The following is a 25,625-nucleotide window of genomic DNA, read 5'->3' as shown; positions in this document are numbered from 1 at the left end:
TAACATAATAAAGCAGCACTAAAACAGCACTAACAATTAACAGCTCTCTAAAGGCTTTAAACTAACTGCTAACCCAAGCGAATAAGAGCAGTAGGTGTTGAATCAGTTTCCAAAATTTATTTAAATTCGTTTTCCTTATGAGAATCACAACTCAATGCCACACACCTGTATGTACACTGGTAGTGTATTTTTTTTTTTTTTTTGCACACATCACCGCTCGTTTTTACTTACTCCCAATTCCCGTTTTATTTGTGTAAGCGATTGTTCATCTCGCAATCAGTTCTTATTTCTCGTTCTCTAACCCCACGTACGTGACGTCGGTTCTCTGGGTTCTTACAAAACTAAAGCGATCTACACACTTACCCTACACAGCACCAAATACATTGCGATCCATCTAGTAGCCGTAAAGTTAAACTCGCTCATCTACTTGGATACATACACATCAAGAGCGAAAAGAATCGACAAGCGAAGAGCAGCAGTACGCTGGCTCATTTTGTTCGTAATTTTGTGTTCAACCCCCGGTTAGTCATTAAACATGGAAGGTAAGCTTAAATGTCCCGTCTCTAGCATGTAATACTTAATACACAACACCTCACGGGATTTCTAGTTTGATTTTTGTTTACGAACAAATCGTCCCTTCACGTTGTGCACACACTGTGTCACCATTATCATCACTTCGTGGGTATTTTTCTTGTCGTTGTGTTGATAGTTTTGTGCGCTTCCAATTATTTAATGTTTTGGTAGCTTATTGTTAAAGTAGCGTTAAAATGCAATTTCTCTCTCGCGATGTTGCGGCGATATTCAATATACTTGAACAGCTTTGTTTCCATAATAGTAGCTTGCAACCCTGGCTAGCTATTGAATTGGTGACACAACTCACTGTCAATCGACAATATACACACGCTTGTTATTCCGATTGAAGAATGCCATAATGCTTCTGTCTAGTATTTCTACTGTTCCTTTTATACATTAGGATAAAAGCATTTTATTACCATACTTTCTATCGCGCTCAGAACCTTTCACACGGGGTAACTCACGTAACATGTGAATTACCAATCCCTATCCAACCTATCTTAACTTATATGTGGTTCAATAAATTAATTATTTTACCCTTCCAATATCAATACGATTAAAAGCTATGTACAAAGTATGTACATGACTGCTAGACAGCAGCTATATATCTCTCCAGAATAAGGTGTTTGATATTACACTTCTTTACCTTCAGCATGCGATAGTGTAATAGATAAATCAAAGGATGAAGTAGCCAGTAGTAGGATCACTTCAATTTGTGATTAACATCACAAATGTTTTGCGTACTACTAAATACTATTTAATCTGGAGGTGTATTACGTCCAGAAAAAAAATTAACCCTTAATGCAAATCTTTCATACACGTACTTCACTCAAGTACAACCACTTCGGTTGGGTCATCTAAAAAAGAAAAAAAGTAAGAAAAAACTTGTAGCGATCAAACCAAGAATGTATACTAAATTTGCGCAGCTGTCGCTTACCTTCCTTGTTGTTTTTAATTGAAGGTATTGTTTTTGGTTTAACTAGCAATCCTCCACGATTCGTGATGCCGAACGAGGATAAAACCGAGTTCGTAACGGCGGCAGGATTGATGTTCTGTAAAGAAAAAGGAAATGAACAGAGGACTCACGCAACCCATTCGACGAACCAGTGCTCAGTAGACCAGTGCAATAATCTCACTGCAAAGAGCTCCGTTTCGGATTTTGAACTTCTATTGCTTACCGTTTGTTCACGTCTGGCACGCTTTATATTGGAAGCATCCGATTCAGCTGTGCTTGTAGTATTACTGCTACCATTGCCCTTCAGCTGCTGGTCAAAGATTGAACTTTTGGGTATCGAGCCGTCCAACGTAGTAATTGAATCCGATCCGCGTTTGCGGATAAAAACACGATTTGGTGCCGATTGCACACTTCCGGCGAGTGATGTGGTAGTGGTGTTGGTGGTGGTGCCGGTACCCGCACGAATAATGTTCCCTATCGGTACATTCGGCTTCAGCACAGTTCTCGAAGCAGACGCCGATGTTCTGTAAAAATGAGACAAACAACGATGAATGATACTAAGCCTTTCCAAATGAGATACGGGGTCAGATAAATGCGTACATCGGTTTAAGAATAGTTGACTGTGAACCCAATCCGGACGGTAGAATTCGCCTCATCGTAGGCGAAGCTACAGCTTTATGTATCATAAGCTCTTTGCGTCCGCCATCCTTGTAACTGTAACTCATACCGCTTACGTTTACTGTTGGAACAATGGCCATTGGTGATGTTGTTGTAGCTGCACCTGTCGAGGAAGTTCGCTGCAATCTTGCAGCAGCAGGTGTGGATGGAATAACTGCTAAGGTCGATGCTGATGCCGATGGTGTGCCACCAGTAGAAGCGGTCAGTCTTTGCAACCCTGCAGTAGTGGTGATATTACGCGTTGGAATCACCGTCATTGTCGATTGCGGAAAGGAACCGCTAACAGAAACACGAGGTGTTCCTGGGTGTTGCCCTGTTCCGGTCGTGATGATGTTCGCTGGACCAGACTTTGTGGTGGCTACGCTCGTTCTTGCAGCGTTCACAGTTAATGGACTTTTCCCTGGTCGAGTAATGATCGTTGTTGGACGGGGCAACTGCGACATCGTATCACCCGCTTTATCCACTAAGTCCGACTGATTGGTGATCGTTGCAGGTGCGGTAACGCCGGATGTTATCTTCACTGCCGGCAGTTGCACGGGAGCAGATGAAGGTAATCTGGTGGTGACTGTTCCAGCGGGATTGGTAAGTTTACCTGTCATGATGGGTGTTGAAAGCAATGCAACTGGTGTGGCTTTAGCATTGGAAGGTGCTTTTGATGACACACTTAGTTGACGGTAGATGCTACTGCGGGTAGGCATTTCCTTGCTTAGTCCCGGTGTTGTAGGTATTTGACCTAACTTCGGCATCGTGGTCGTGGAGGGGTTAATTGGGTTTTTAACTATCTTACCACCGGTACTTGCCCCTACAGGTGGTGTCTTTATTGGCGTCATTGTCAACGTCATTGGACGACTTTCGACCTTTGGTTTAGGAATTGTAGCAGCAGCAGATTTCACTTGCGTAATTGTCGTATTCGACAAAGTCTTGGGAGGCAGTGTTTGCAACCCGCTTATGCTCGTCTGTAAAGCGTTCGTTGTTTTGCCCTGTTGACTTGCGCTAACCAATACCGGTTTCACAGTGCTGCTAACGGTTCTAGTCGCAGCCGCAGCAGTGGTCGCAGTGTTCGAAGATGGCACGGCGCCTGCGGTCGTAGTTCCTAGTGATTTAATCACTACAGAAGACGTGTTCTTCGGAAACACCGTGCTGATGGAAGCTGCTGTTCCTGACGTTCGCTGAACTGGATTGCCAGAACGCACATATTGCACTGGTGATGCGTTTGACGTGGTTGCAGCAGATGGTAACAGTGTCTTGTTCGTTGGAGGTTGTGCCGTCAAAGGGTTCCCTGCAGCAATCGAGGTTGGCTTGTTCACCGCGGTAGTTTGTTTTTTCACGGGATTTGTTAAACTAATCGTCGGGGAAGATCGATTTGGTTTGATCGGTACCGTTGTCTTCGTCATTGACTGCAGTGTGGCGGTTGTACCTACACTGCTTAGATCAGCTAAACTTCGGCTAGGATTGGTGTTGCCGATTATAGGAGGAACAGTTTGAGAATTTTGCATACTGAGCGGTTTGGCGAATAGCTTCGGCGACATGGGCTTTGCATGCTGTTGAGCTATATTACTGTTCAGAGTTTTCAAATTCTTTAACATATCTTTCACCCCCACTCCGGTATTTGAGGACGCGTTTGTAGATTTGTCCTGCGCCGTATTGTACTGGATACCAAAGTTCGTTGTAGTGGCACGTTTTTCTAGCGAGTGCGGTGCTTTTGGAGGAATAGCTTTCGAACTGCTTAAATCGTCTTCTTCGTCGCTGGGTATAATAGTAGCTGCGCTGGCATGTACCGCTGTACCAGACGTTGAGCGCAAAACGGATGTGGTGGAATTTGATCTGATAGATTCTACCGAACTGGCAACGGTGGTTCGACTCGATGAGGCTGCCGTCGGTTTCGTATTCCTTTGCATACTTTGCCCAATCGTTATTGTTTGTGCTGGTGCATTCTGGCCGTTTGCCGTTGTTACTGTAGCATTAGCATTACTGCCAGGAATCGCATTAGCGCCGTTGGTAAATGATTGTAGTGACGAGGAAGTAATTGGGACGTGTGCTGCATTATTTCTAGTCTGGTTATCCAACGTCGGCGATAGCAATGGTACATTTCGAGGTGAGAATGGACTAGAAAGGCCAGCAGCCGATGGAAGTGGTGAAATAGCCATCTGTTCGCTCAACCGATTGAATATCGTAGAATCAAAACCACCACCACCACTTGTGCTTGGGTTGCCACCCGATGATGGTTTCGATTTGTGGAGTGATGTTATGCTTGAAATCGCCAGTCCCGACGGTGTCGGCGGTGGAATTGCGTTCGGTGGCAGAAGCGACGAGTTGCTTTGTGCGTAATCACTCATCTGTTTTAACGTATTGTAGTGACTCATGGGATTGGTGCTGTTTGAAGCATTATGTTGCGCAGCGATATCTCCTAACGAGGAACTTGCCGAACCGGGCAACGGAGATTGTCCTAATGCACTTAGAGCTGATGGAGGTAAACCACTGCTACCCGGCGTCGCCTTACCTGTGTAGTAGTTTAGCATGCTCGCTAGAACACCAACCGAGCCGTACCCTTTTCCCGATGGTCCCCCTTGACCTGTCGCTGGACCGACCGGTGGCAGCATCGACTGACCATTGCCCAATGGTGACGAATGACCCTGAAGCGAAGACATACCATAGTCCATTCCTGCCGTGCCGGGCATAGAAAAGTTTAACATCTTTGCTAATGCCGACGCGTATGCAGGATCGTTCAGCATTGAGGAGTAAGACTGCTGTGCGCCATACGGCATGTAGAGCGGTCTACCAATCGTATTACCGTAGGAGGAGAAATCGTTCCGATACATGTCGCCACCGGTAATGGGCAAACCTGGCATACCGCCGTACCCCAACCCGGCATAATACGAAGCCATCGTGGTACCGTATTGTGATGTACCAAATAGACCACCAACTGCCCCGGCCGTACCCAGCGAACCAAACTGCGATAAATAGGAACGGTTTTCATTGTTCTGTATTTCCCGTTCGTATGCTGCCCAAGCCTCCTTCTTTTCCTCCTCGCTTAGGTCTTGTTCGGGTTTGTTTTCCAGCAGCGAGTCATGCTCGTGGTACTTGAAAATCTTGTTCGGGAAGGTGCGCAGCAATGACGCCAGAATATCATCGGCCGGAAGAATTGGCGTTTCGCGCGTCATCTCTGTAAGCCTTGTCAGCGTATACAGCTCCGCCAACTCGCCGTAACTGTAATGCCGGTCAATCTGTTGCTCGTCCACCACCCGGTAACTGAGGGCCTGCTTCGTAACCGAACGCGAGTACACCTTTTCCTCCATCGTACCCACCGCTATTAACCGATACACGAAGCACTGGCGCTTCTGGCCAAGACGAAAAATGCGGAAAATATTTTGCTGGTCATTTGATGGGTTCCAGGACGTGTCCAAAATGATCACTCGGTTTGCGCCCGTCAAGTTAATGCCCTGACCACCGGCTTTTGCCGAAATCAGGAAACATTTCGTAGTCGTATTTAGCGGATCGTTAAAGGACGTGATCATATTATGGCGATCCGTTTTTGGTGTCTTGCCATCCAACCGATAATAATCTTTGCCCCGGCGCCACGGTCCCTTAAATGCGCTGTAACCATACTCGTCCGACTGCTGTTGGTTTTCGCTTTGGTTATGGATCTTAGCCATAAAATGTTCGACCATATTGAGAACCGACACAAAGGCGGTAAAAATTAGCACCTTTTCGCCACGCTCATTGCTCTGTTTCAATATTTCGAACATAGTCCACAACTTGTTGCTTGGGAAGAGGGATTCCAAATCGGCCATTTGTAGGTATCGGCGCCACCAGTCATTCGTGACCGACAGCTGCCCACTCGCGATATCGTTGATATCGTCGGGCGCCTCATCGTCCGTGTCCGGAGTAGCCGTTTTGCGGATCGCATCTTTGCGATTTTTCTCCAAATTTGCCAACTCCCATGCTTTCTCTAATACTTTCGGGTGAGTCCATATCTGTAATGGTTGATTTGAGATGGATAGAAAAAATAAAAACAAACTCCTATCTCTACGAAATTTGCAATAGTGTACCTTGCGTAACGAGGTGTAATCGGCAATCAGTTTGAATTTTTTTGTCCTGCCGGGTTCGCCGGTAATGTCGTTGCTTGTGTATTCGTTCATTTGTAGAAATACTTCGTACAATTTCTCCTACAAAGATACAAATTCAAAAACGTCAGATTAATAGAAAGTACAGTGTAATATCGTTTACCGTTTCCCATTGGATGGAATTTTTCGGAAATGTTTCCGTGCATCGCTTCTGCCCACATAATTGCGGCAGGACTTACTTGTACCGGTGTCAGTGGAACAAATAACACGTACTCATATTTAGCGGGAAGGAACTCCTTTAATACTCCTGCTTCCTTTCGCTGGGGAAATATAAAAAAAAAAACAACAATAAAACATCAATACAAATATCATAAATCCTACTTCAACATACTGATGCACTTTGCTTCGAGCTACCACTACGTACCTGTACGAATTTTGATAACTTATTGTGTAAAACGTAAGATCGTTGCTTCATAATTTTAATGGCCTGCTGATCGGAATCCTTACATTGCCCATTCTTAATCGGATTCGCATAAAGGTTGTTAAACTCCTTGTCGCTTCCCAGAAATGACGGCTTGATGAAGTTAACCATACAATAGTCTGCGAAACAAACAGGATGAAGCAATTAGTGAATGGTTCCAATTAGGATAAAACGTTTCAAGACCATTTCTGTTTACTTACACTCCCTCAGATTGTTCTGTACCGGAGTTCCCGTGAGAATAATTCGCCGTTTCGTATGGATTTTAGACACTGCCTCACTTATAGCGGATCGCTTGTTTTTAATTTGATGACCCTCATCACATATCACCAAATCGGCACCCGGATTCAGCAGATACTCTTTGATAAGCTTCAGTTTGGTGTTGCGCATTCTCTCCGATCCTTTCCGGCGCTCGTAGTTGATAAGTGCACGGAACGCTTCGTATCCGATCAGCATCACACCGCAGCTGGGCGACTTGCATGAGTACCATCGCCTCAACACCGATATCTTATCGTTCTGCGTACAAACGTCCGCGAAACAGTACACCCGCATCTGGTAGCCTGTACGAATAGTGCCCTGCCATCGGGAAATCTCTTCCTTCCAGTTCATTACCGTACTCTTCGGACATATGACCAGCACACGGTTCGTCATCAGCTGCGGATAGCGCATTACCGTGTGCAGCAGCGTAATCATTTGCAATGTCTTACCGAGCCCCATGCAGTGTGCCAGAATGCAACCAGAACCGGGATGTTTCGGCAACGCATCAACCGAACCGTACGTGTTGTCGTACATGAACTGAATGCCTTCAACCTGGTGAGGTTTTAACAGCTTCACGATCTCCGGGTGTACGCTGATCGCCTGGCGGCGCACCGTATCATAATCCAGCACTAGGCCACTCTCACCCGACGCCGGTTTATATGTGATGAGACATTTCTTCAGCTGCTCTTGCTTCTTTTTCAACCGCGCCGATCGACCTTCTTCTTCCTTTTGGGCTTTTTTAGTTTCTTCCGCCAGTTCATCGTTGCTCAGCATGGGCCGAATTCTGCGCTTCGCATCCTTGTCCGGCGCTGTCTTACCTTCGTCTGGATCGGCCGATATCACTTCGGCACCATCCGAGCTGTCCGAACTGAGGCTAATACAGTCCTGACCATCTTTCGACGCTTTCGATTTTGTCGAACGATCTGCGGCAAATGATGTCGACTCTAAATCAGGTGCTGGGGATGATGGTTTTTCCAAAGGATCAGCATCGAGTATAGTGGCTTTCTTTGTCGTTGCATCATTGCCGCTTGTTACCAAACCTGAACCCGACTTTAAGTTATCTTTACGAGGAGAAGTCGTTGTTGCGCCGGCATCCAGTGCCTCCGCTGCGGAGGATACCGTTCGTTTCCGTTGTCGTTTCTTTATGGAAATTTGATTTACTTCATCATCAGATGCCTCACTGGAAGATTCCAACTCCGAATTGGACGACATTCGTGATTTTCGAGCGCCCCCCCGTTTTCGCTTTTTGCGAGGCTGTTTCTGCGATGTGTCACTTCTACTGTCGTCAAACAGATCGTTACTGAACAATTCTTTATCTTTCGGATTTGCCAGCTCCATGCGAAATGGCTTCTTACAATCGCCGGGTTGTTTGTCCGCTGATGTGTCTTTTCCACTCTTCCAAGCTTCTTCCATATCACCCGCGTTGTGTTCCGGGGAATCTGCTCTTCCATTAGTTAGTAATTGCGAATTGCTGTTTTCCACATCGCTCGTAGTCTCTACCATCGATAGCTTTTTCTTTTCTTTAACCTTCATTATTTTGTTACCGTGTCGTTTCAGAAAGTTTTCCACCAACGAGCCAGAAGATTCGTCGGATCCATTTTGATTTGTGTCATCGCTGGTATCGCTCCGATCGTCCTGATCTGTTTCAGTCATTTCCCCACTGCTGCTGGTGGACTCATTCAGCAGCTGCAGCTTGACGGTTTCATTGCACTTCTGTAAAAATTGTTCTTCCGTTTCCACCACATCCTTTTCACTCTCGCTTGATTCCTCTGAGTGTGATTCGAGTGGAATCATGTGGTCTGTGCCGTTTACATCATTTAAAAACTGTTCCATACTGTCTTCTGCCTTTTTCTTTTTAGCGAAAGAGGCGAGCTCTTTAGCGCCCTTCGTTTTTACCGTAGCTTGCGTATTTTCTGAGACAACATTAGAAGCACTTCTGCCGACAATGTTGTTCAAATTACACAATCGTTCGATCTCCATGTCTTCATAGTCCTCCCGCTCGGCTTCGGTCATGTCTTTAACATGTTTTGTAGCCAAAGCCTTATCTAGCACCTTGGTAGAATTTTCCTTGCTTAGTTGTTCATCGATAGTAGGTCGACTTTCTTTCGGCGAACGTTCCTCTTCGTCTTTCCGTTCTTCTGCCTTCTGAAAGTAATCCTGCATCACACCCATCACGTCCGGGCAATCGGAAATAATGTCGTCTACTCCGCTCAGCACACCGTCGAGAAGGTTTTCGTCCCCATCCACACGTTCACTATCCCGCCCGGAATGCTTCTCCTCGTCCGCACTGCTATCTGAGTAAATTTTACTACCAGCGGGCTTGTCTTTTCCAGCATCTTTGCTAGCTTTCTGTGTGTCTTTGGCACTTTTTCGCAATCGTTTGTTGCGTCTGACAAACTCTTGCATCATGTCGTCACCATCACTATCGGTATCCGTGCTTCGCGCCATATTTGAACCCTCGCTGCCGGATTGATCGCTGCTGCTATTGCTCAAAGAATTGAGCAATTTTTGTTTGGACTTTTCATTCAATTCCCGTTGTCTGGGCTTTGAACTATCCGTCTGTACGGCTATTTCCACCCTACATCTTGAGCTACTAGCGTTCGATTCGGACGAACACTGGCGTATCTTTGAAATCTGCTCGCTCTGTCTATTAATCTAAAACGAAATACGGGAAAGTGAATATCCCTTCATTACGGCAAAGGCTGTAAAGTAATGTGTTTTACTTACCTTTTGCAGTAATTGTGCTAATTCGGAAGCCTTCTTCGGGGCGGATACCAATTTTATTTCGCTTTTCGTCTTCTCTATCCATTGTTCATATTGTTTTGCAAATTTGTTCCCTAATGATAATAGGTTATCGAGCAATGTACCTTCTGTTGAACAGTCTGTGTCCGAGCCAGATGATTCATGTACCTGTCCATTCGGCGAACCACTAGACAATGGAAGAGCTCCGTCGTCTTCCAAACGTTCCGAGCAGTTGGTGGATAGCAACACTGACAATCTGTCCGGGCTATCACCGTTCGCTGTCGTCGAACCTTCCGTGACAGGCTGTTCATTTTCCACCACATCTTTGCCATTCTTTTTCGAGCGTTCAAGTAATCTCCTTACGGTCACGTCAATTCTTTCTGCCGTTTGTTTACCACTCATGGTGCTAACATCACCCACGCTGGCCAATTTATTAGAAAGTTTTATCAATTTCCTAAAACTGCTTCCATCATCATCGGAGGCCGAATCGTCCTGGTCACTGCACTGCGGAGATTTGATGTATAACGTCGTATAGGAGTGATCATTATCCAGCAACGATCTTTTACTTGTCTCGCAATCAGCCAACGTACTGTCGAGCGACCGCAATATGTCGTAACAGGGGTCTTCGTCTTCTTCGCGCAAACCATCGATGGCAATTTGTTCATTCCCAATGAAATCGGTATCCATGATTGTCTCTTGAATTTGCGGCTCTCCAATTTCGATTTTTATTTCCAGCTGGTCTAACTCTGTGTCCTCATCGCTTTCTTCGTTGTCCAACAACGTTGCCCCATCCGGAGCGTTATCCTTGTTAAACAAATCGTGCAGCCCAAGATCTTCAACGTACGGGACACTAAACCGCTCGCTGCTAGTATGCTCGACTTGGCTCGTAATGCTTCCGGCAGCTGTCGCTTCAAACTCTGGTGCACACATACCGCTAGTCGTGCTGTCGTTCAAATACTCATGGTCAGCTAGAAAACGATTGTTCTGTACCGAGGAATTCATGGCATACGTGGATGTTTCGGCCGGCATGGTTTCAAACTCAGCTGGTAGCAACGATTTTGGTGGCGAAAATTCGTTCGCATCAAGTATTATACGATCGTCGTCTTCGTCGTCAGAACGCAACTCTACCGAAACGTAATTTTCGTCGCTTTCCGTAAAATCTCCGACTTCCATTATTTCAACGTCGTTGAAAAGGTCCGGCTCCTCCGCGGTAGTAGACCTGTGTCGTGTGAACGATACCGGGAATTATTGAAAAACTAAGACCAATACGCTGAGTACTGATGCTGTGTTGCCCAGATTGCATTCAGTTCCGAGAGGTTCTCTGATTTCAACTTCCCATTGTTTGCGTTGGTTTCGAAAGATATTTTACATGCTCATAACATTTCGCTTCTTTGCATATATTCAAATTGTTCATTTCTACAAAACAAATAAAACATAATTTTGGATTGAATATCGTTCGTTTTCTGTAAGCGGGACTGTAAAAAAGAAAGAGCACACAAACGTAACCACTGCCTGGTGCGTGACTGAGATACAATACAAAACAAAAACAAAGAACTAACGCCAGCACTCTCACGAACGCGTTCCTCGCTTGGTTATCACACAATTTTGCGCCCAAAAACACTATTTTCCATCGACATATCCACATCCGCAAACCATACTTACATGCTGCTTGGATACTGATGGTGGTGTGAAAAACAGATCACTAAAAAAGCATTACCAGTGGCACGGATTTCTCAGCACACTAAGATGCACGGTTTTCTATGCGAAAAAATGGGCCCGGCGGGTTTTGCGAATTTCTCTGCATTTCAACGTGATCGAAACGACCGCTAAATTGCAACGTGTTGCACGTTTGTTACACTAGCGGAAGCTAACGGTCAAACCCGACAATTAACGCACGGTCTTCACTATTTGTTCTGCGTAAGATGGCCAAATAAGCAGAAAATCACAAACTGCAGTTTCTACTCTATCTTTGCCTGCTATTTTCAGGAAGCCAGTGGGTAGCAAACTTATTCATACGAATGAAGTACACTGCAGGCTTTGCCATTGGTCGTGCGGTATGACAAGCAGCTGTCAAATGACCTTTTTCTTCAAATTATGCCATTTTGTGCAGGCGAACAATTTATTGCAGTAAAGCAAGTTTCGATTGCTTTTGACTGTTTATTTTTAAGTATTTAATATCGTCATTGTATTGAAATATTGTTCCTGAAATTAAATTTCATTTCTGAAATTAGCGATGCGTCAACAATTTATCACTGTCTATTTCGAAAATATCATAATTCCTGGCAACACGGATTGTTGTTATTGTTTACGATTCCAGCCTACTGCGACCAGTTGTGTTACCGCCACTAAATGCTGCACCAAATTTGTGGGACAATTTCTGTAGCAAAGCGGTGCATTACTTCGATTTTAGAAAATACAGTACATCACATGCACAGAAAAAATGTCCCACTTCGGCAGCAGCGTCAATAAGTTACAGTGTAGAATTTGTGCCAAATCACAACCACGGGAAAAACTAATAATTGTAACTGATGCTTTCACAAGCGATTCAACTATTGCTGAAGCACTTGTACGGTTCGCAAATATAGAGGTAAAGTTTGGCTACGGTTTTTATCGAAAGGAAGTTCAATTGGGCCCTTCATGGTATTTTTCAGCTCACTTCACGTCCTGCTCTAAAGGAAGGTTTCATTTGTCTTGAAGATTGCTATGTTCGGTTGCAGGCCGCGATCGAGTTTCAAGAGTTGCTAAGAAATGTGTTCGTCCGTTCGAAATCCATGGAAACCATCGTTACACACGACATGTTAAATATAGATGTTGAACATCGCTTGGAACTAGCAGAAAGCTCAGAACCGGAATTGTTGGGAAGGCGCTTCGTAATACCAAAGCTCGATTATGTAAATAGTCACATTAGATTTAATAACATCGAGTACGTAGAGTTAAGCGGCCCAATGTGTTGCGGTTGTGATTTTATTGCTGAAAATACAAATAACCTCATGGACCACATCGTCGCGAAACATACGCACATAACGAGAGGTCCAAACGATTCATTCGTTTGTGATATTTGCTATAAAGCATACGAAGATAAGCATCAACTACAGAGTCATCGGCAGTGGTTCCTAAATACGGAAATTTTCGTTTGCCATTATTGCTCGTACGGTTTCACTTGCGAAGAACATCTAACGCGACACTTGAGTACGTGTATCGAGCAAGAGGAGGAAAGTCAGCTAATTGAGCATAAAGAACAGAAAACCTCACTGGACGATCATCTTCCAACGAAAATAGAGAACAACGACCATCATGGTGCGATCATTCTCGACAATGCTATGGTAACTGATATCATACAGCAACAGTCACTGATTTGCGAATCTACCAAAACCAACAGTTACGGGTGCTGTTTTTTACGCTGCAGTGCATCATTCGATCGGGAAATCGAGCTGCACCGTCACGTACGGGAATTGCACGCCGTCCGTCAACGGATTCACCAAAGCGAACGCACATCCGATCAGTACGTGTGCGACACATGTCAGTTGAACTTTAAAAGCAATAAAACGTTACAACGACACCGAAACGGTTGGAAGTTGAAACAGAACAACGTTTGCTTTTATTGTAGCAAAGGATTTATTACTCCTGGTGCCTTGAAAGATCATGTACAGCAGCTGCACATCGACACATCTCCACAATTCCGCTGTGAGCGCTGTGGCAAGCAATTCAGGAAGAGTTCGCTTCTCAAGTTGCATCTGATAACCCACCGGCAGGATCGTCAGTATGGTTGCGATCAGTGTGACGCACGATTCCACTTCGGCTATCAGCTGAAGAAGCATCTCCAGGCGGTTCACGCTACGGAGTTTCCGTACGATTGTAGCCAGTGCAACCGAAAGATGCCAAACAAGCACCGGTACGATCTGCACATGCGGATGCACACGGGCGAAAAGCCGTACGCATGTCGGCATGACTGTGGTCGTAAGTTTGCACACGCGACCGATCGCCGAAGGCACGAAATGGTCACACATACCGGAGAGAAACCACACCGTTGCAACAGCTGTAGTATGGCGTTCGTTAGACGCAGAGAATTGCAGCAACACTATCGCCAATTCAAAGCACATGATGTGGATATATCGGTGTGCTAGGATTATTAGGCACACAGGAGGCACAAGAGGGATTCAATCAAGTGTAAAATAATAAACAAGAAGAGAGCAAGACACTAAGATATTAAAATAGGATATTTACTTATTCACAATACATCACTCTTGCTTAATCGGTCGTGCGATCTTGGCCTGCATCGTCTGGCCCGTTGGAAGACTCACTCCTCTAAACCGCTCATGATCGAACGCTGTTGCACGCCATTTAAAATAACCCGGCCTTTTTGGCGGCTGCATGAACTCGATCTCAACTTAAGCTAATGCTGGACGTCTTTTTTGTCCATTTGGACAAATAAAGACTTTACAGGATAGGTTGTCCGGTCGTTCTAATAACTTTACCAGTCAGGTGTAGCAGCAGGTCGTCATCGTAGGATAGATGAAATTTTGGACTTCAAAAGTGCGATCACCCATTTCTACGTTCCCCCTGAATCAACCAGGATTTGTCTGAAAATGGCACCATCAATTTAATTTGTTTCAAATTTTTAAAAATCAAAAGATTCACGAACACTAGCTACTTGTTTTTCGAGTTTATTACATTCTAACCACTGTCACATAGCGTTCCAAAATTTAATTCGCATTTAATGTCTCCCATTTTGCCTCGCGCGTAAGTAGCAAAAATATAGCTTGTGTCCTTGTTCCGCCCCTACCACGGTGTATTTTCCTTGAAGAAAGAAAACCTCCTTATTCGATTTGCTGTTTATCGTAGTAATCACTTGCTGCTGCTCTGCTGTTGCTATGGCAACGAAACTCCGTATCTTGGGCTGAAATATGTTCACATGTTGCGGAACTGCTTATGCAAATCGTTCAGCATGATAACGTCCGGGTTTTCCTGCTCGAACCGCGTCGGTTCGTGTTCACGTTCGTCGTCACCCCACTCGCCAAACTTTTGCTTCATTACATCCGGCTGGCGGCTCTGTTCCTCTTGTGCTTTCTGTTGAGGATGTTTCGTAGCATCGGTACGATGACGGGCACATAGTGCAGCAATAAATGGAGAATTCAAAAGGATGTTTTGGGAGGTGTGTTGAATAAAAGGTTACTCTTTTTCAGTCAAAGGAGGTATGAGAATTGTTGTTTTAGTGTTTGCCCACCCAATGTATTTTTTTTTTCTTAAATTTTCAAATGAATGGACTGGTTCTTTCAAGGAAAGTTGGGCAGCCCAGAAGTTTTACAGCATTATGTAAGTATATTCACTATGGAAAGGCACGAAGACCCCGGATACGGGTTGGAAAAGGGGAGAGAAGAAAGGACAAATAATAAAAACAATATTTTACTAACTTCCGTGTGAAACAAACCCAACCTAGCGACAACACGATTGTGAAGGAAGCATCTCGTTATGTGTGTTTCAGGGGAATGGATCGATCTAGCAATCAGTGCAAAACTTACCTTGGAGTCACTCTGTGCAAACTTGGTAAACATATTTGCAAACACCTTCTTCTGCTGATCGTTGTAAGCTTTAATTTTGTGCTTACACATCGACACCTGGTTACGTGCGGCTTTGTTTTCTGGTTCAATTTCTAAAACCTACGAGTGTGTGGGAGAGCAATGAATGTTAAAAGCTAGGCTCAAAAGAACGATGTGATTGCAAGTACTTACAGCAGAGAAATCTCTCAAGGCTCTATCTAAGTCTTCCAGTGCCAAATTCGACATGCCTTGCCTGTACAGTGCCTTAACGTTCTTGTTGTCTAATTTTAATGCCTCGACGCACTATCAGCAGATGAAACGGAAACCACAAAACCGCCAGCATTAAGTGATGTATTTAACGTGGTAGATCCGTTTGATAAACTTACCGCAAGCTTCGCTTCGTCGTGGTTCTGCATCTTTTGGTAACACAAAATCGTATTCAAAAAGATGGCCAATTTAATCGCATCCGTTTCCTTCGATTTATGAATGAGGTATGTTGCCGCACTGTCGTACAATTTCAGTGCCAGCTCGTGTTTGTCCTCCTTCAGGTACTTGGTAGCTTTCTCGCGCAGTAGCTGGGCCTGGGCTATCATTTCATCGCGCGACATCATGGACCGATCGACGACCGCTTCGACGTCGTTCAATGTGACCGTATACTCGACTGTTGCGTTCGGTGGCACTCCGAGTTCGCTGTTTCCTTCTGCTCCAAATGCGTAAGCCGGTTTTAGCACCAATCGGCTCATTTCCCCTTTGTTGAAACTCTCCAGTGCCACCTCGACGCCAGTCACCACCCCGAATTCTTTACCCTCGTCCAAACAGAACTCTACGTCCCGCTCCTCGAACACACGGCCCTCGTGACGACCGACCAGATGAATCTTTACCAGATCGCCTCTCTTCGGATGATCGCGGCTCGTGCCCGACCGAACGATGAATCGCTGTATGCCACCGTCAGATTTGGGGCTAAGATCTGCACCTTTCCAGCCCAATATTTCCAGCTCAAAATTAAGCGTCGCGTTCGGCGGGATGTTCGGTGGGCTACCGGAACTGCCGTACGCGTACTTGGGCGCACAGCGCAGGATGCACTTTTCGCCTTGTTTCATCGATGCAACGCCAATGTCGAATGCTTTGATGACCGAACCAGTCCCAAGGTTGAACTGGAACGGTTCATTTCTGTCCCGGCTTGAATCGAACTTCTTCCCATCTGCGTCCAGTGTGCCGGTGTAATGCAGCGATACGGAACATCCTTTCGATGGCGTCTCGTCGCCGGTGCCTTCCTGCAGGATACGCTTCTGCACGCCTCCATCACGGGACAGATCGATGTAATCCTCCATTTCCGGACGTTTATATTTCACTTTTTTCGCAAGTGCGGTATAAATGGCCTGGTAGTGCTTCTTCGCAAGTTTGTTACGGTGATTTCCGCGGCTCGCTTTTATGTGTTTGACAAGTCCAAAATACGGCGACGAAGGCAGCGACGATTTTTCGGAACCAGTGCTTATCAACCGCAATCATATGCCACTGTATCAGATGCGTGACGTTTCTGTTTAATAAAGGAAGTGTTTAAATTAAATGAAGCGTTGTTGATTTTGTTGAGTAAAGTTTTATTGACTTACTTCAAATAAACAGAAACAATTCTGCATTATTTTCAAAATGTGTCCTTATGCAGGGTGAGAAGCACTGAATTTCGAAATGCACGATGACAGCTAATGTTTGACGTTTGTCGAACATGCTCGAATTTTCCGGAATTCGTTTTCTGAACCACTTTCCATGGCCATGTGTGGAACAATTTAAAAAAAACCCATTTAGTTTCAACACTTGTAAACACAAAGAATTTGTTCTTCGAGAGCATTAGAAGATTCAGTATCAATTTTATTACATCACTCAGCCAAATCACGGGAAAGGGCGGGATCCGTTATACCGCGCCCAGCAACTCTCAATGCGTTGTACCACAGATTGGAGTTTACCGGATTCTCCGTTATTACCGCACGAAGCTGTGACACGGTTCATAGAAAATTGCCACCACACTTCGAACCATTTCCGATTGACAACATAAACGATAAAAACGAAACAGTACAAACTCCGACAGCGTACGAATAGATTAGTCAACTGACATATTCTCGCCCGTGGCAGCCGTCCCTTGCTGTTGCTGTTGATCGCCACCCGCCTCTTTGTCTACCATCTCCACCGGAAGCTCCAGCACCTTTGGTCCGTAGAGCAGCACGTAGGCACAGTGCCAATCGCCGCCACCGGACAGCTTCAGAATAGATTCCTGATCCACCGGGGACACGTGATCATCGTTGAACATAATCCACTGATCGTCCTTATGCCGCACCCAGCCCACGTAATGGCCTGACGAGCTCGACCGTCCTTGATGCGTTAAGACAGCCTGCAGTGTATAGTAGCCGCTGTTGTTACTTCCTAGATCTAGAACGCCAAACGATTGATCAGTTCAATGTCCAAAAGCTGTCCCCCCGGATATGAGGTAACTTACCATCTTCGAAGCAGTACGGTTGGGGAATTGTCTTGGGCTTTTCCTTTTCTAGCTCTGCCTTTGATTTGTTCTTGCCCTTCAGCGTACGCTCAACCTCTGCATTAGACACCTCGTTAAATTTGGCACGCACCGGTGACAACTTTTCCTGCAATTCCGGTGTGCACAGCTCGTACGCATCGAATTCGATCGGGAACTTAATATCCTTCAGCACCTTCGCATTAATGCCCTCCTTGCCCTTGTACTGAAATCGAACGAACTGTACCGTCAGGTAAGCAGGCAAACGACTGATCAGCGACTGAAATGAATTCAACATAAATGAACAATGAAAAGCTATTTTGACTATAAAATTGTACCACAAAATGTAGTCTGTGACTAGTGTCACTTCCACTACACCACAACCAGTTGGATAATCTTGTACGATCGATACTTTCAAGAATTATTGAAGAACCAAAGCTGGATCCACGAGGAAACGTGTGCTACTGTATGAAAAGCTCACGCATATTGGAAAAATCAGAAGTAACGGACAATCTGATAAATTTCGGAAAAGGAAACCAAAATCCAAGATACTGGACGCACGAACATTGATGTTACGATGGAACAAAAGAGTTTCTTTAAAATGATTTTCACCAGATGCATTACGATTACGATATATCACGTCATACTCAGGTTCTTCTGATATGTACTTCCAAATCACTTGTGTAGCAGATAAAATTCAAATTTCCTAAAAATAAAGTCAACGTAAAGGTAAACGGCAAGCATTTCTTCTTGAAAATTTTATTTCTGAAAAGTACCCGACTTTCCTTTAGGAGACTCCCCATATCTCGCTGTGTTTGGAAGGGAGCCAGTATAATTCAAAACACTCTCTTCCATTCTCGCTGTAACGATCAGGATCTGTTTTACCACTCTTGCTGATCATCTTCCTCGTTTTGTATGCAAGACATGATCGGCACTATGCGTGAGTGTATTCTATTTCGTATTTTATATCTTCCTGCACTATATTAATATAATAACACATTTGTAATTAAACGTATAGAGGGCGCATGCTTTGAGAATGGGGGGGTGGAGTTCATGTTGTACAAAAGAAAAAAATAAATGAGAAAATTCTAAACAAAAACCTACTAATGGACATTTGATTAAACATGCTTGAATGGATACAGCTTATAGTAGAACCCTAATATTGTATGTCTTACAGCAAAATTATAATATTTCTTGCAACAGCTCTGCACTTTTCTGTTCTATTTTCGCCTCAAATAGATCATACAAAACCAAAATGATAATAGTCCATGGCGGAAACAAAAGGAACCTTACTCTACCTGCTCAAATGACTTTTTGCTATGTACAGTTTTTTTTTCTCTCCTCCCCGTCGATCTTTCCATAAGCCGGTACATACACGCACCACAAACCTTCCTTTTCCTTCACTTTAATGTTCCGCTGGGTGACTTGCGCGATTCCAAAATGTTTGTACATAGAATATTATCCTCGTATAAAGCTTCTTGCTGTTCCTTTTGTCGATGAGTTATGAACCTTACACAATATCCGCACATGCAACATACAAAAATGATCTCTCTTGAACCACATACATGTGTGTAGGGTTTGAAAGGGAGGTCCATCCCTGTAGTGTGTGTTGTGTGGGCCATAATCATTGCTCCTTCCTGTTGCTAATACGGACGTTGCATCCGCGAAAGTGCATTTGCTCTATTGCGCGCGCTAGAGGTTACTATAAGATGTCCCGAGATATATGGTGTGGGTTTATGGGGATTATGTACAATGAGTGTTGGGATTCTTAGAAACAAAAGGGTTGATCTTACCTCCTAAAAATGACTGTAACTCATATGATTCTCTTTGCCCTAATGCGTGTGTGTACTACTGCTAATGCTATCTGCACATCGATAATGTTTGCAAGAATAGTACAAGATATTACTCTGATGACTATTTTCTTCTGTACAGCGAAATGCAACCTTGTACTCTGTAGCCACAATAATGGTTGATTAAAGAATAGTTCTTCAAATGTAGACCAAAAACCTAAAACTGAAGGTTGTGCTAAAAATCAAACCTTGATGCGCACACACACACATGATGCAGGCCGATTGAATGACCGACAGTGGGCTTTTATCAAACCATTTTGCGCATTGCTCCTGAACGATCATCAATTGCTGTAAATTATTTCGATTAACAATCTACAACATAGATCATGCCCTAACACATTGCACACTGGACATACGCAAGACACGGATATCTTATCCTCTCTATCTGATGTGATTCTCATACTTATCACGTTTTGCGTCTATAACTGAATATTGTCCGTTCGACTTAGTAAAATTTTATACACTTCGGTGTTCCTCAAAGATTAATGGCAAATTGTACGTCCCGGATTGTATGTGCACATGTGTGTGTGTGTGTGTGTGTGTGTGTGTGCACGCATGATAGCCGTGCTAACGGAGACGGTCGTTCCCTTTAATTCGTGTAGATTATGTACTGCGACGCATCGTTGTCGATCTCGACCGATTCCATCTTCACAAAGGCTTGCGGTGGCAAAATACCCGATGGCATGAGATGCGGCGACGCCGTCTGCATAAGACTCTGGTTTCTACTGCTGCTGCCACTGCTACTGCTACTGCTGTTGCGCTTCGCCTTCGCGTGCGTTAGAATGTGAGATTTGAGGTTGGTCGATTGGGCAAACTTCTTGTTGCAGCCATCGAACGGACACACGTACGGCCGGTCGCCGGTGTGTATCCGCACGTGCGTCCGGAGGTTAAAGTCGAGCGAAAATCGTTTGCCACAACCCTCGAACGTACACTGGAATGGTTTCTCGCCCGTGTGGACCAGCTGGTGGCGCTTTAGCTTCGAGCTTTCGACGAACGATTTGCCACATTCGGCACACACGTGTACCCGGGGGCCGTGTGTATGCAGGTGTTTCCGCATGGCCGAATTGTCGCGGAACATCTTTATACAGCCCTTGTGCGGGCAGGCAATGTTGCGATCGGACACGTCGGAGGATGATTTGCCACCGCTGCTACCACCGACACCGCCGAATATTAGCCCCGGTCCATCCGGTAAAAACATGTTGGTGGACAAGCTGGAAGACAGCTTGCCACTGCCGCCTTTCATTTTGTATGCCGGCCGGGTAAATTCGCTCAGCTGCTTCGGATCGGACAGATCAATGCCCGGTATACTGTCGCAGTCCGGTGTGATCTTCTTGCCCGTCATGTACTCCGTGTAGTCTGGATCGATCTCCGGATTGGAACCGTCGTCATCATCCGTACCGGACGCCCACATCGTCACACTAAACTCACCCTCCATCGTTTTGATCTGTACTTGTTTTTGTTCCCAACGGCGTCGCTTATGATTCACGTCCAACTGCTCCACCGCCGTCAACCCGTGGTGATGGTGACTGTGATGGTTGCTATGGTTATCGTTCGCTCGGATACGATTCATCGTGCCACTGCTCCTGGACTGCTTCAGTGACTTTCGTTTCCGGGACGATGGTCCGGGGTTGGTCGTTGCCGACTCGATGTAGATTTCATTCTCCAGATTAATGTCCCCGTACACGCACATAGCATCGCCGGACGAATCCAGCACCTCCTCATGCACTGCCTGTCCAATGTCTGGTTCGTGGTGAAGTATCTCCTCGTCATCGTCCCCGTGGTGCAGATGGTGTCCCATCAACCCCTGGGAGTCTTCCGTTTCGCATGTTACCTCCTCGTAGTGCCCATTCACACCACCGTACTGATCGTAGTCTATCTCCGTCCCGAACCCGGTACTTCCGTCCACCACCTCCACTATGTTTGCATCCGGCACTTCCACCTCCGACATGATGTTATCGTGATGATGATGCGGATGGTGGTGATGGTGGGAGGACATCATCAGGTACTCCTCCTCCAGCGGATCGACGTAGCCCTTCACTTTTCCGTCGTAGCCCCGGCTTTCCCGGTGCACGGTACTCCAGTTTCACCCGCTTCCACAGAGTACGTTGCGCCCTGGCGATGTCTATTCGGTTCGCCTTAGAGACAGAGCTAAAGCCTCAGAGAAGACACCACCACGAACAACCGGAACCCTTGCTGCAACAGAGCACCGCCGTGTCCTTCACACAAACACACACGCACGATCAGCAGCAAAGCGGTACGCACACACAACACACAATAGCGCAGGCTTTAATCCTTTATTCTCCTTGCCAACCCTCACACACGCACACACCCAAACTGCTATCTCAGCGACACGGACGGCGGCGATGGACGCACGACAGCTGCTGTGCGTACGGGTCTCCTTTGTTGCACAGAGGATTCGATATGCTTGTGTGCGTGTGTGTGATCCTTTTCGGTGTATTTGCTTGACGTTAAATGCTGCGCTTCCTGCTGCCCGTTTCGTCCAAACACTATTTTAATCTCGTGCCGCAAAAAATACCGTCTCTATTCCTGGTGTGGCGACGGTTCTTACGTATATTTATAGTTCTTCCGATGTGCCGCTAATGACAACATGCCCTGTTCTAGGTTCCAATTCAGTTTCTTGTGAACCCCGAGCAGGGATTCGATTCGCTGTACTTCGTAACGGAGTCAGAACACCACAGAGAACCGCGGAGGCTTTTAACGTACGCATACGCACACCACTATCAAAACAAGCTCATATTATGTGCGCGTAGAAGCACCAATGTTCCGTTGTGTGTTTCCTCACACACCTGTGAGAGGGAATCCTTTCAACTGTTTTATTCCTCCCGCATGTTGCTGCGTACTGTCCATCCACACGATCCGCTCAAGGAATTGCCGTCAATAAAGAAGCTTCTGATGCAGCACCGATGGGAAACAAACATTGGCGCACTTCCTATTCTCCGTTCTTACTATCTGTCGCGACACAACAGCACAACGCACACACACCGAAAACCCGCAGAGAACACTAATAATGCCCCCCTTGCGCTTATATTTCGATCCGTTCCGTTTGGCTTTTTTCTACAGACAGCAATGCGTACGAGACCAGCCTGTCCCCGTCCTGATGTAATCACTTCTCGGCACCTTTTTCTTTGTATCTGGGGTTTGCTGCCCTAATGCTTCAAATGCGTGACCGGTTTGCTATCGTAGTTCGACGGCTGGAAGTACCAAAGATTGCCTGAATTGCCGACAGAAATTTCACGTTTCCAAAATAAAGATGGCTGCCCGGGGTAGAATTTCTTCCCTCACGAGAAGACAGGGAAAAAATGAGTGCGTCTCTGTTCGCTCACTGCGGGCGAAATCGTTTCACCATTTTCGCCTTTATTTGTGAGAGAGCGAGACAGATAGCACCAACGATAATCAAAACAGCTCGACTGTTTCCATGCGTTTTCGAACATGGGATTAATGTATTTATTTAATTTAAATGATTATTGCTATGACAGAAAATGTATTACAAAAAAAAAAAAAAAATATTTTGCTATTTTTCATTGTCATAATTTATCGCTATTCATTGAAAAATATGTCAAACAAAATTAAAAGACATCACAGCAAAAGGCAATCGTTCGATATCGGCTATGGCTAGCCGTCTCGCTTTACCACGGCTGCCCGTTTTTCGAATGCAATATGGCGGACACGTAGAATTCTTGTTCGAATTCAATATGGCTTCGTGTTTTGAAAAATGCACCTGCTTCTTCCCAGCTGCGTACGGGCATTGTTTATGTGCGATTTATACCGCATAAAATGCGATACACACGTTAAAATGCTAGCCCAATCGATGGTAGCACAAGTTTCCAACCCATCGAAATTCCGCTAGTCATGCTCGGCATTGAAAAATGAACCGCATTTTCAATACGCCGGATCCGGAGCGTTTTCTTCACCCTTTTACCCTACCCACAAGCGGGTGAGGTTGGAACAAAAGGTAGCGCGACGCACGTTTGTTTGTTTGCATACAAATACGCGCGCTGTGCATTTGTGTGTGTGTTCAGATGGTGGAGCGAAATTTGTTTGCCGAAATGGACAGAAAACGAACGAAAACAAAACCGACCGCTACTCGAAATGCCATGTAGCGTAAATCGAGTAGTTATTTGCATTCAAATTAAAATATGTTTTTCATTGATTTCTCGAGAAAATATATATTAATTTTTTAAATCTATAAACACTTACCGTTTTTGAATAAACAGCATCACGGCCGAGTGATGGGGACATTTTGGTTAACTGTTCTTTAAGTCTCTGCAATAAAATAAACTTTTTAGTGTTCCAGCTTTCCTCGTCTTACAACTGAAGGGGAAAAAGCACCTACCAATCGTAATCCCGAGTGCATGTACTTCACTTCGGTGGAAATGAAACAGCTTAGCTGAAGAAAATTTTCTTTCGATTTGCTTACGGGCTCGTCCTCCGCCTCGGTACACTTCATCTGCACGTCAAACGTACCACCGAACCATTGGTCAATGAACGAGCTGCAATCAGAAAACAAAACCATTATATGCACAATTTTCCCTCTTTAATTATTCATAAAGCTTACCTGTGTTTTACACTTAGCTCGGCCGAAAGTTTCTGTGCCGGCAGCTTTTGCTGCAGCATCTTCAACAGCTCTGACCAGTACTCGTTGGCGTCCTGCTGACGGTACGTACCGTTCTCACCGGTTTGCGAAAAGCTCGGAAACGCGGCGTGAAACCGTTGCAAAAACAGAACCGGTGTGATCGAATCGTTTCTACGTTCCATATCCTCGAACAGGTTCTTCATTGACATGGTAATAGCGTGCGGTGAGGCCAGTCCAGCCAACCCAGACGCACCGCTCGAATCTTCCTTGTATTCCTTTAATGCATCGCGTAACTCACGCACCGATCGCAGACACTGCAGCGTAGCGTTCATGTAGCACGTATTGCCCAGATTCACCAAACCGGCCGGAGTATCGAACTGTATGAACGGTTAGACGATAGAATTATATTAAAGTTCTGGGGCACCTATTTCCATGTCACATCACTCGTCCCACTTACAGCTGTTGCTATTTCGTTTTCGTTCATGTCTTCTATAAATTTCGGCTTTTCCACTGGTTCCTGAGGGACTTCTTCCTTTGTGCCCAGCAGCAACAAGGTGGCACCCTAAAACACAAAGATAAGTGCATTAATAAGAACCTTTTCGCCTGTTCTCGTCTGAATCATACATTCTTGATCGGCATGTTCCACTCTTCATCTTTCAGACTAATTCCTTTACACAGCACCTTCTGGCGATCCGGTTGCACACCGGTCAGGGCGAACAGCTGTGCCTTGAACAGCATCGGTTCCTCGTCGGTGTTGACTTCAACATCTTTAAAATTTTCCTTACCCCACTTTACATTCACTGGAAAACAAAGCCAAAAGTCCAATCAAATATGCTTAATCATGGTTGTTTTCGTTGTGTCTGGTGTTGTTTATGGTCTCGGTGGACACTGCGAAGAGTGGCAATTGTCCTTCTTGGCACGAATTTTACGAAAAGAACGATTAGCGATGGTTTTACGAAGCTGATCATCCAAAAAAGCGATTATTTATTTATTTTAACTGCTTCAAATTTTGTCTAGACCATAACCTCAATTGCGTGAACTGTCACCAGCGAATAACTGCGGCTTCGTAGGAGGATGCTGGAAAACTTCCGCCCGTACACTCACCCGTAAACGAAGGCATATTTACAAAATTTCGAACCCTATTGAAGCACCAACCAGCAGCAGATATTTGTTCTGAAAATGGAGTATCGTTTTGCAAACAAACCCAACTGAATTGCTTTGCATCCGACGGTGGCAAACTGGTTTTGTGACAAAGGTTGGACTTGCTGAAGCAGCGTTTATACCGTACACAATACAGTTGTGTCAAAACGTTTGACATTGACTATTCAGCACGGTTTCGCATCGCTTGTTCGAAAATTTAAAGCCCATAAATGCACGACATTAGTTTTGTGCG

At 45.2% G+C, this 25,625-nt stretch overlaps 5 protein-coding genes across 6 annotated transcripts; 1 reads left to right on the top strand and 4 right to left on the bottom strand.

The window, feature by feature from the left end:
* Positions 1 to 111: 111 nt before the first annotated feature.
* On the bottom strand, positions 112 to 11,792 carry LOC128302655 (uncharacterized). The gene is made up of 10 exons (XM_053039522.1): positions 11,755 to 11,792; positions 9,734 to 10,967; positions 6,952 to 9,661; positions 6,695 to 6,870; positions 6,510 to 6,590; positions 6,256 to 6,372; positions 2,129 to 6,180; positions 1,752 to 2,052; positions 1,511 to 1,625; positions 112 to 1,430 (listed from the first exon to the last, which is right to left on the bottom strand). Exons 1-10 carry the CDS (start codon positions 11,790 to 11,792, stop codon positions 1,399 to 1,401), a joined length of 8,856 nt encoding a protein of 2,951 aa, XP_052895482.1. The 3' UTR covers positions 112 to 1,398.
* A 751-nt stretch (positions 11,793 to 12,543) lies between these two features.
* Positions 12,544 to 14,491, top strand: LOC128302654 (zinc finger protein 420-like). The gene has a single exon (XM_053039521.1). It carries the CDS (start codon positions 12,544 to 12,546, stop codon positions 13,870 to 13,872), a length of 1,329 nt encoding a protein of 442 aa, XP_052895481.1. The 3' UTR covers positions 13,873 to 14,491.
* On the bottom strand, positions 14,406 to 16,771 carry LOC128301801 (FK506-binding protein 59). Of its 2 annotated transcripts, none has more exons than XM_053038432.1 (4): positions 15,672 to 16,767; positions 15,478 to 15,588; positions 15,268 to 15,405; positions 14,406 to 14,815 (listed from the first exon to the last, which is right to left on the bottom strand). In XM_053038432.1, the coding sequence occupies exons 1-4, from the start codon at positions 16,614 to 16,616 to the stop codon at positions 14,657 to 14,659; spliced, it is 1,353 nt and encodes a 450-aa protein (XP_052894392.1). In that variant the 5' UTR covers positions 16,617 to 16,767; the 3' UTR covers positions 14,406 to 14,656. The 2 variants fall into 2 exon arrangements, with proteins under 2 accessions (XP_052894392.1, XP_052894393.1); XM_053038433.1 differs by having other exon boundaries at positions 14,678 to 15,074; positions 15,672 to 16,771.
* A 362-nt stretch (positions 16,772 to 17,133) lies between these two features.
* On the bottom strand, positions 17,134 to 25,471 carry LOC128301275 (ubiquitin carboxyl-terminal hydrolase 14). The gene is made up of 8 exons (XM_053037667.1): positions 25,337 to 25,471; positions 24,857 to 25,032; positions 24,690 to 24,794; positions 24,215 to 24,609; positions 23,993 to 24,149; positions 23,857 to 23,922; positions 17,774 to 18,068; positions 17,134 to 17,706 (listed from the first exon to the last, which is right to left on the bottom strand). The coding sequence occupies exons 1-8, from the start codon at positions 25,350 to 25,352 to the stop codon at positions 17,381 to 17,383; spliced, it is 1,536 nt and encodes a 511-aa protein (XP_052893627.1). The 5' UTR covers positions 25,353 to 25,471; the 3' UTR covers positions 17,134 to 17,380.
* LOC128301276 (transcriptional repressor protein YY1-like) lies at positions 18,971 to 22,926 on the bottom strand. Its single transcript, XM_053037668.1, has one exon. It carries the CDS (start codon positions 21,635 to 21,637, stop codon positions 20,228 to 20,230), a length of 1,410 nt encoding a protein of 469 aa, XP_052893628.1. The 5' UTR covers positions 21,638 to 22,926; the 3' UTR covers positions 18,971 to 20,227.
* Positions 25,472 to 25,625: the final 154 nt, after the last annotated feature.

The sequence above is a fragment of the Anopheles moucheti genome, chromosome 3 (genome assembly GCF_943734755.1).
Source record: "Anopheles moucheti chromosome 3, idAnoMoucSN_F20_07, whole genome shotgun sequence".
Taxonomy (NCBI): Eukaryota; Metazoa; Arthropoda; class Insecta; order Diptera; family Culicidae; genus Anopheles; species Anopheles moucheti.
This window is presented reverse-complemented; position numbering and strand designations above follow the sequence as displayed.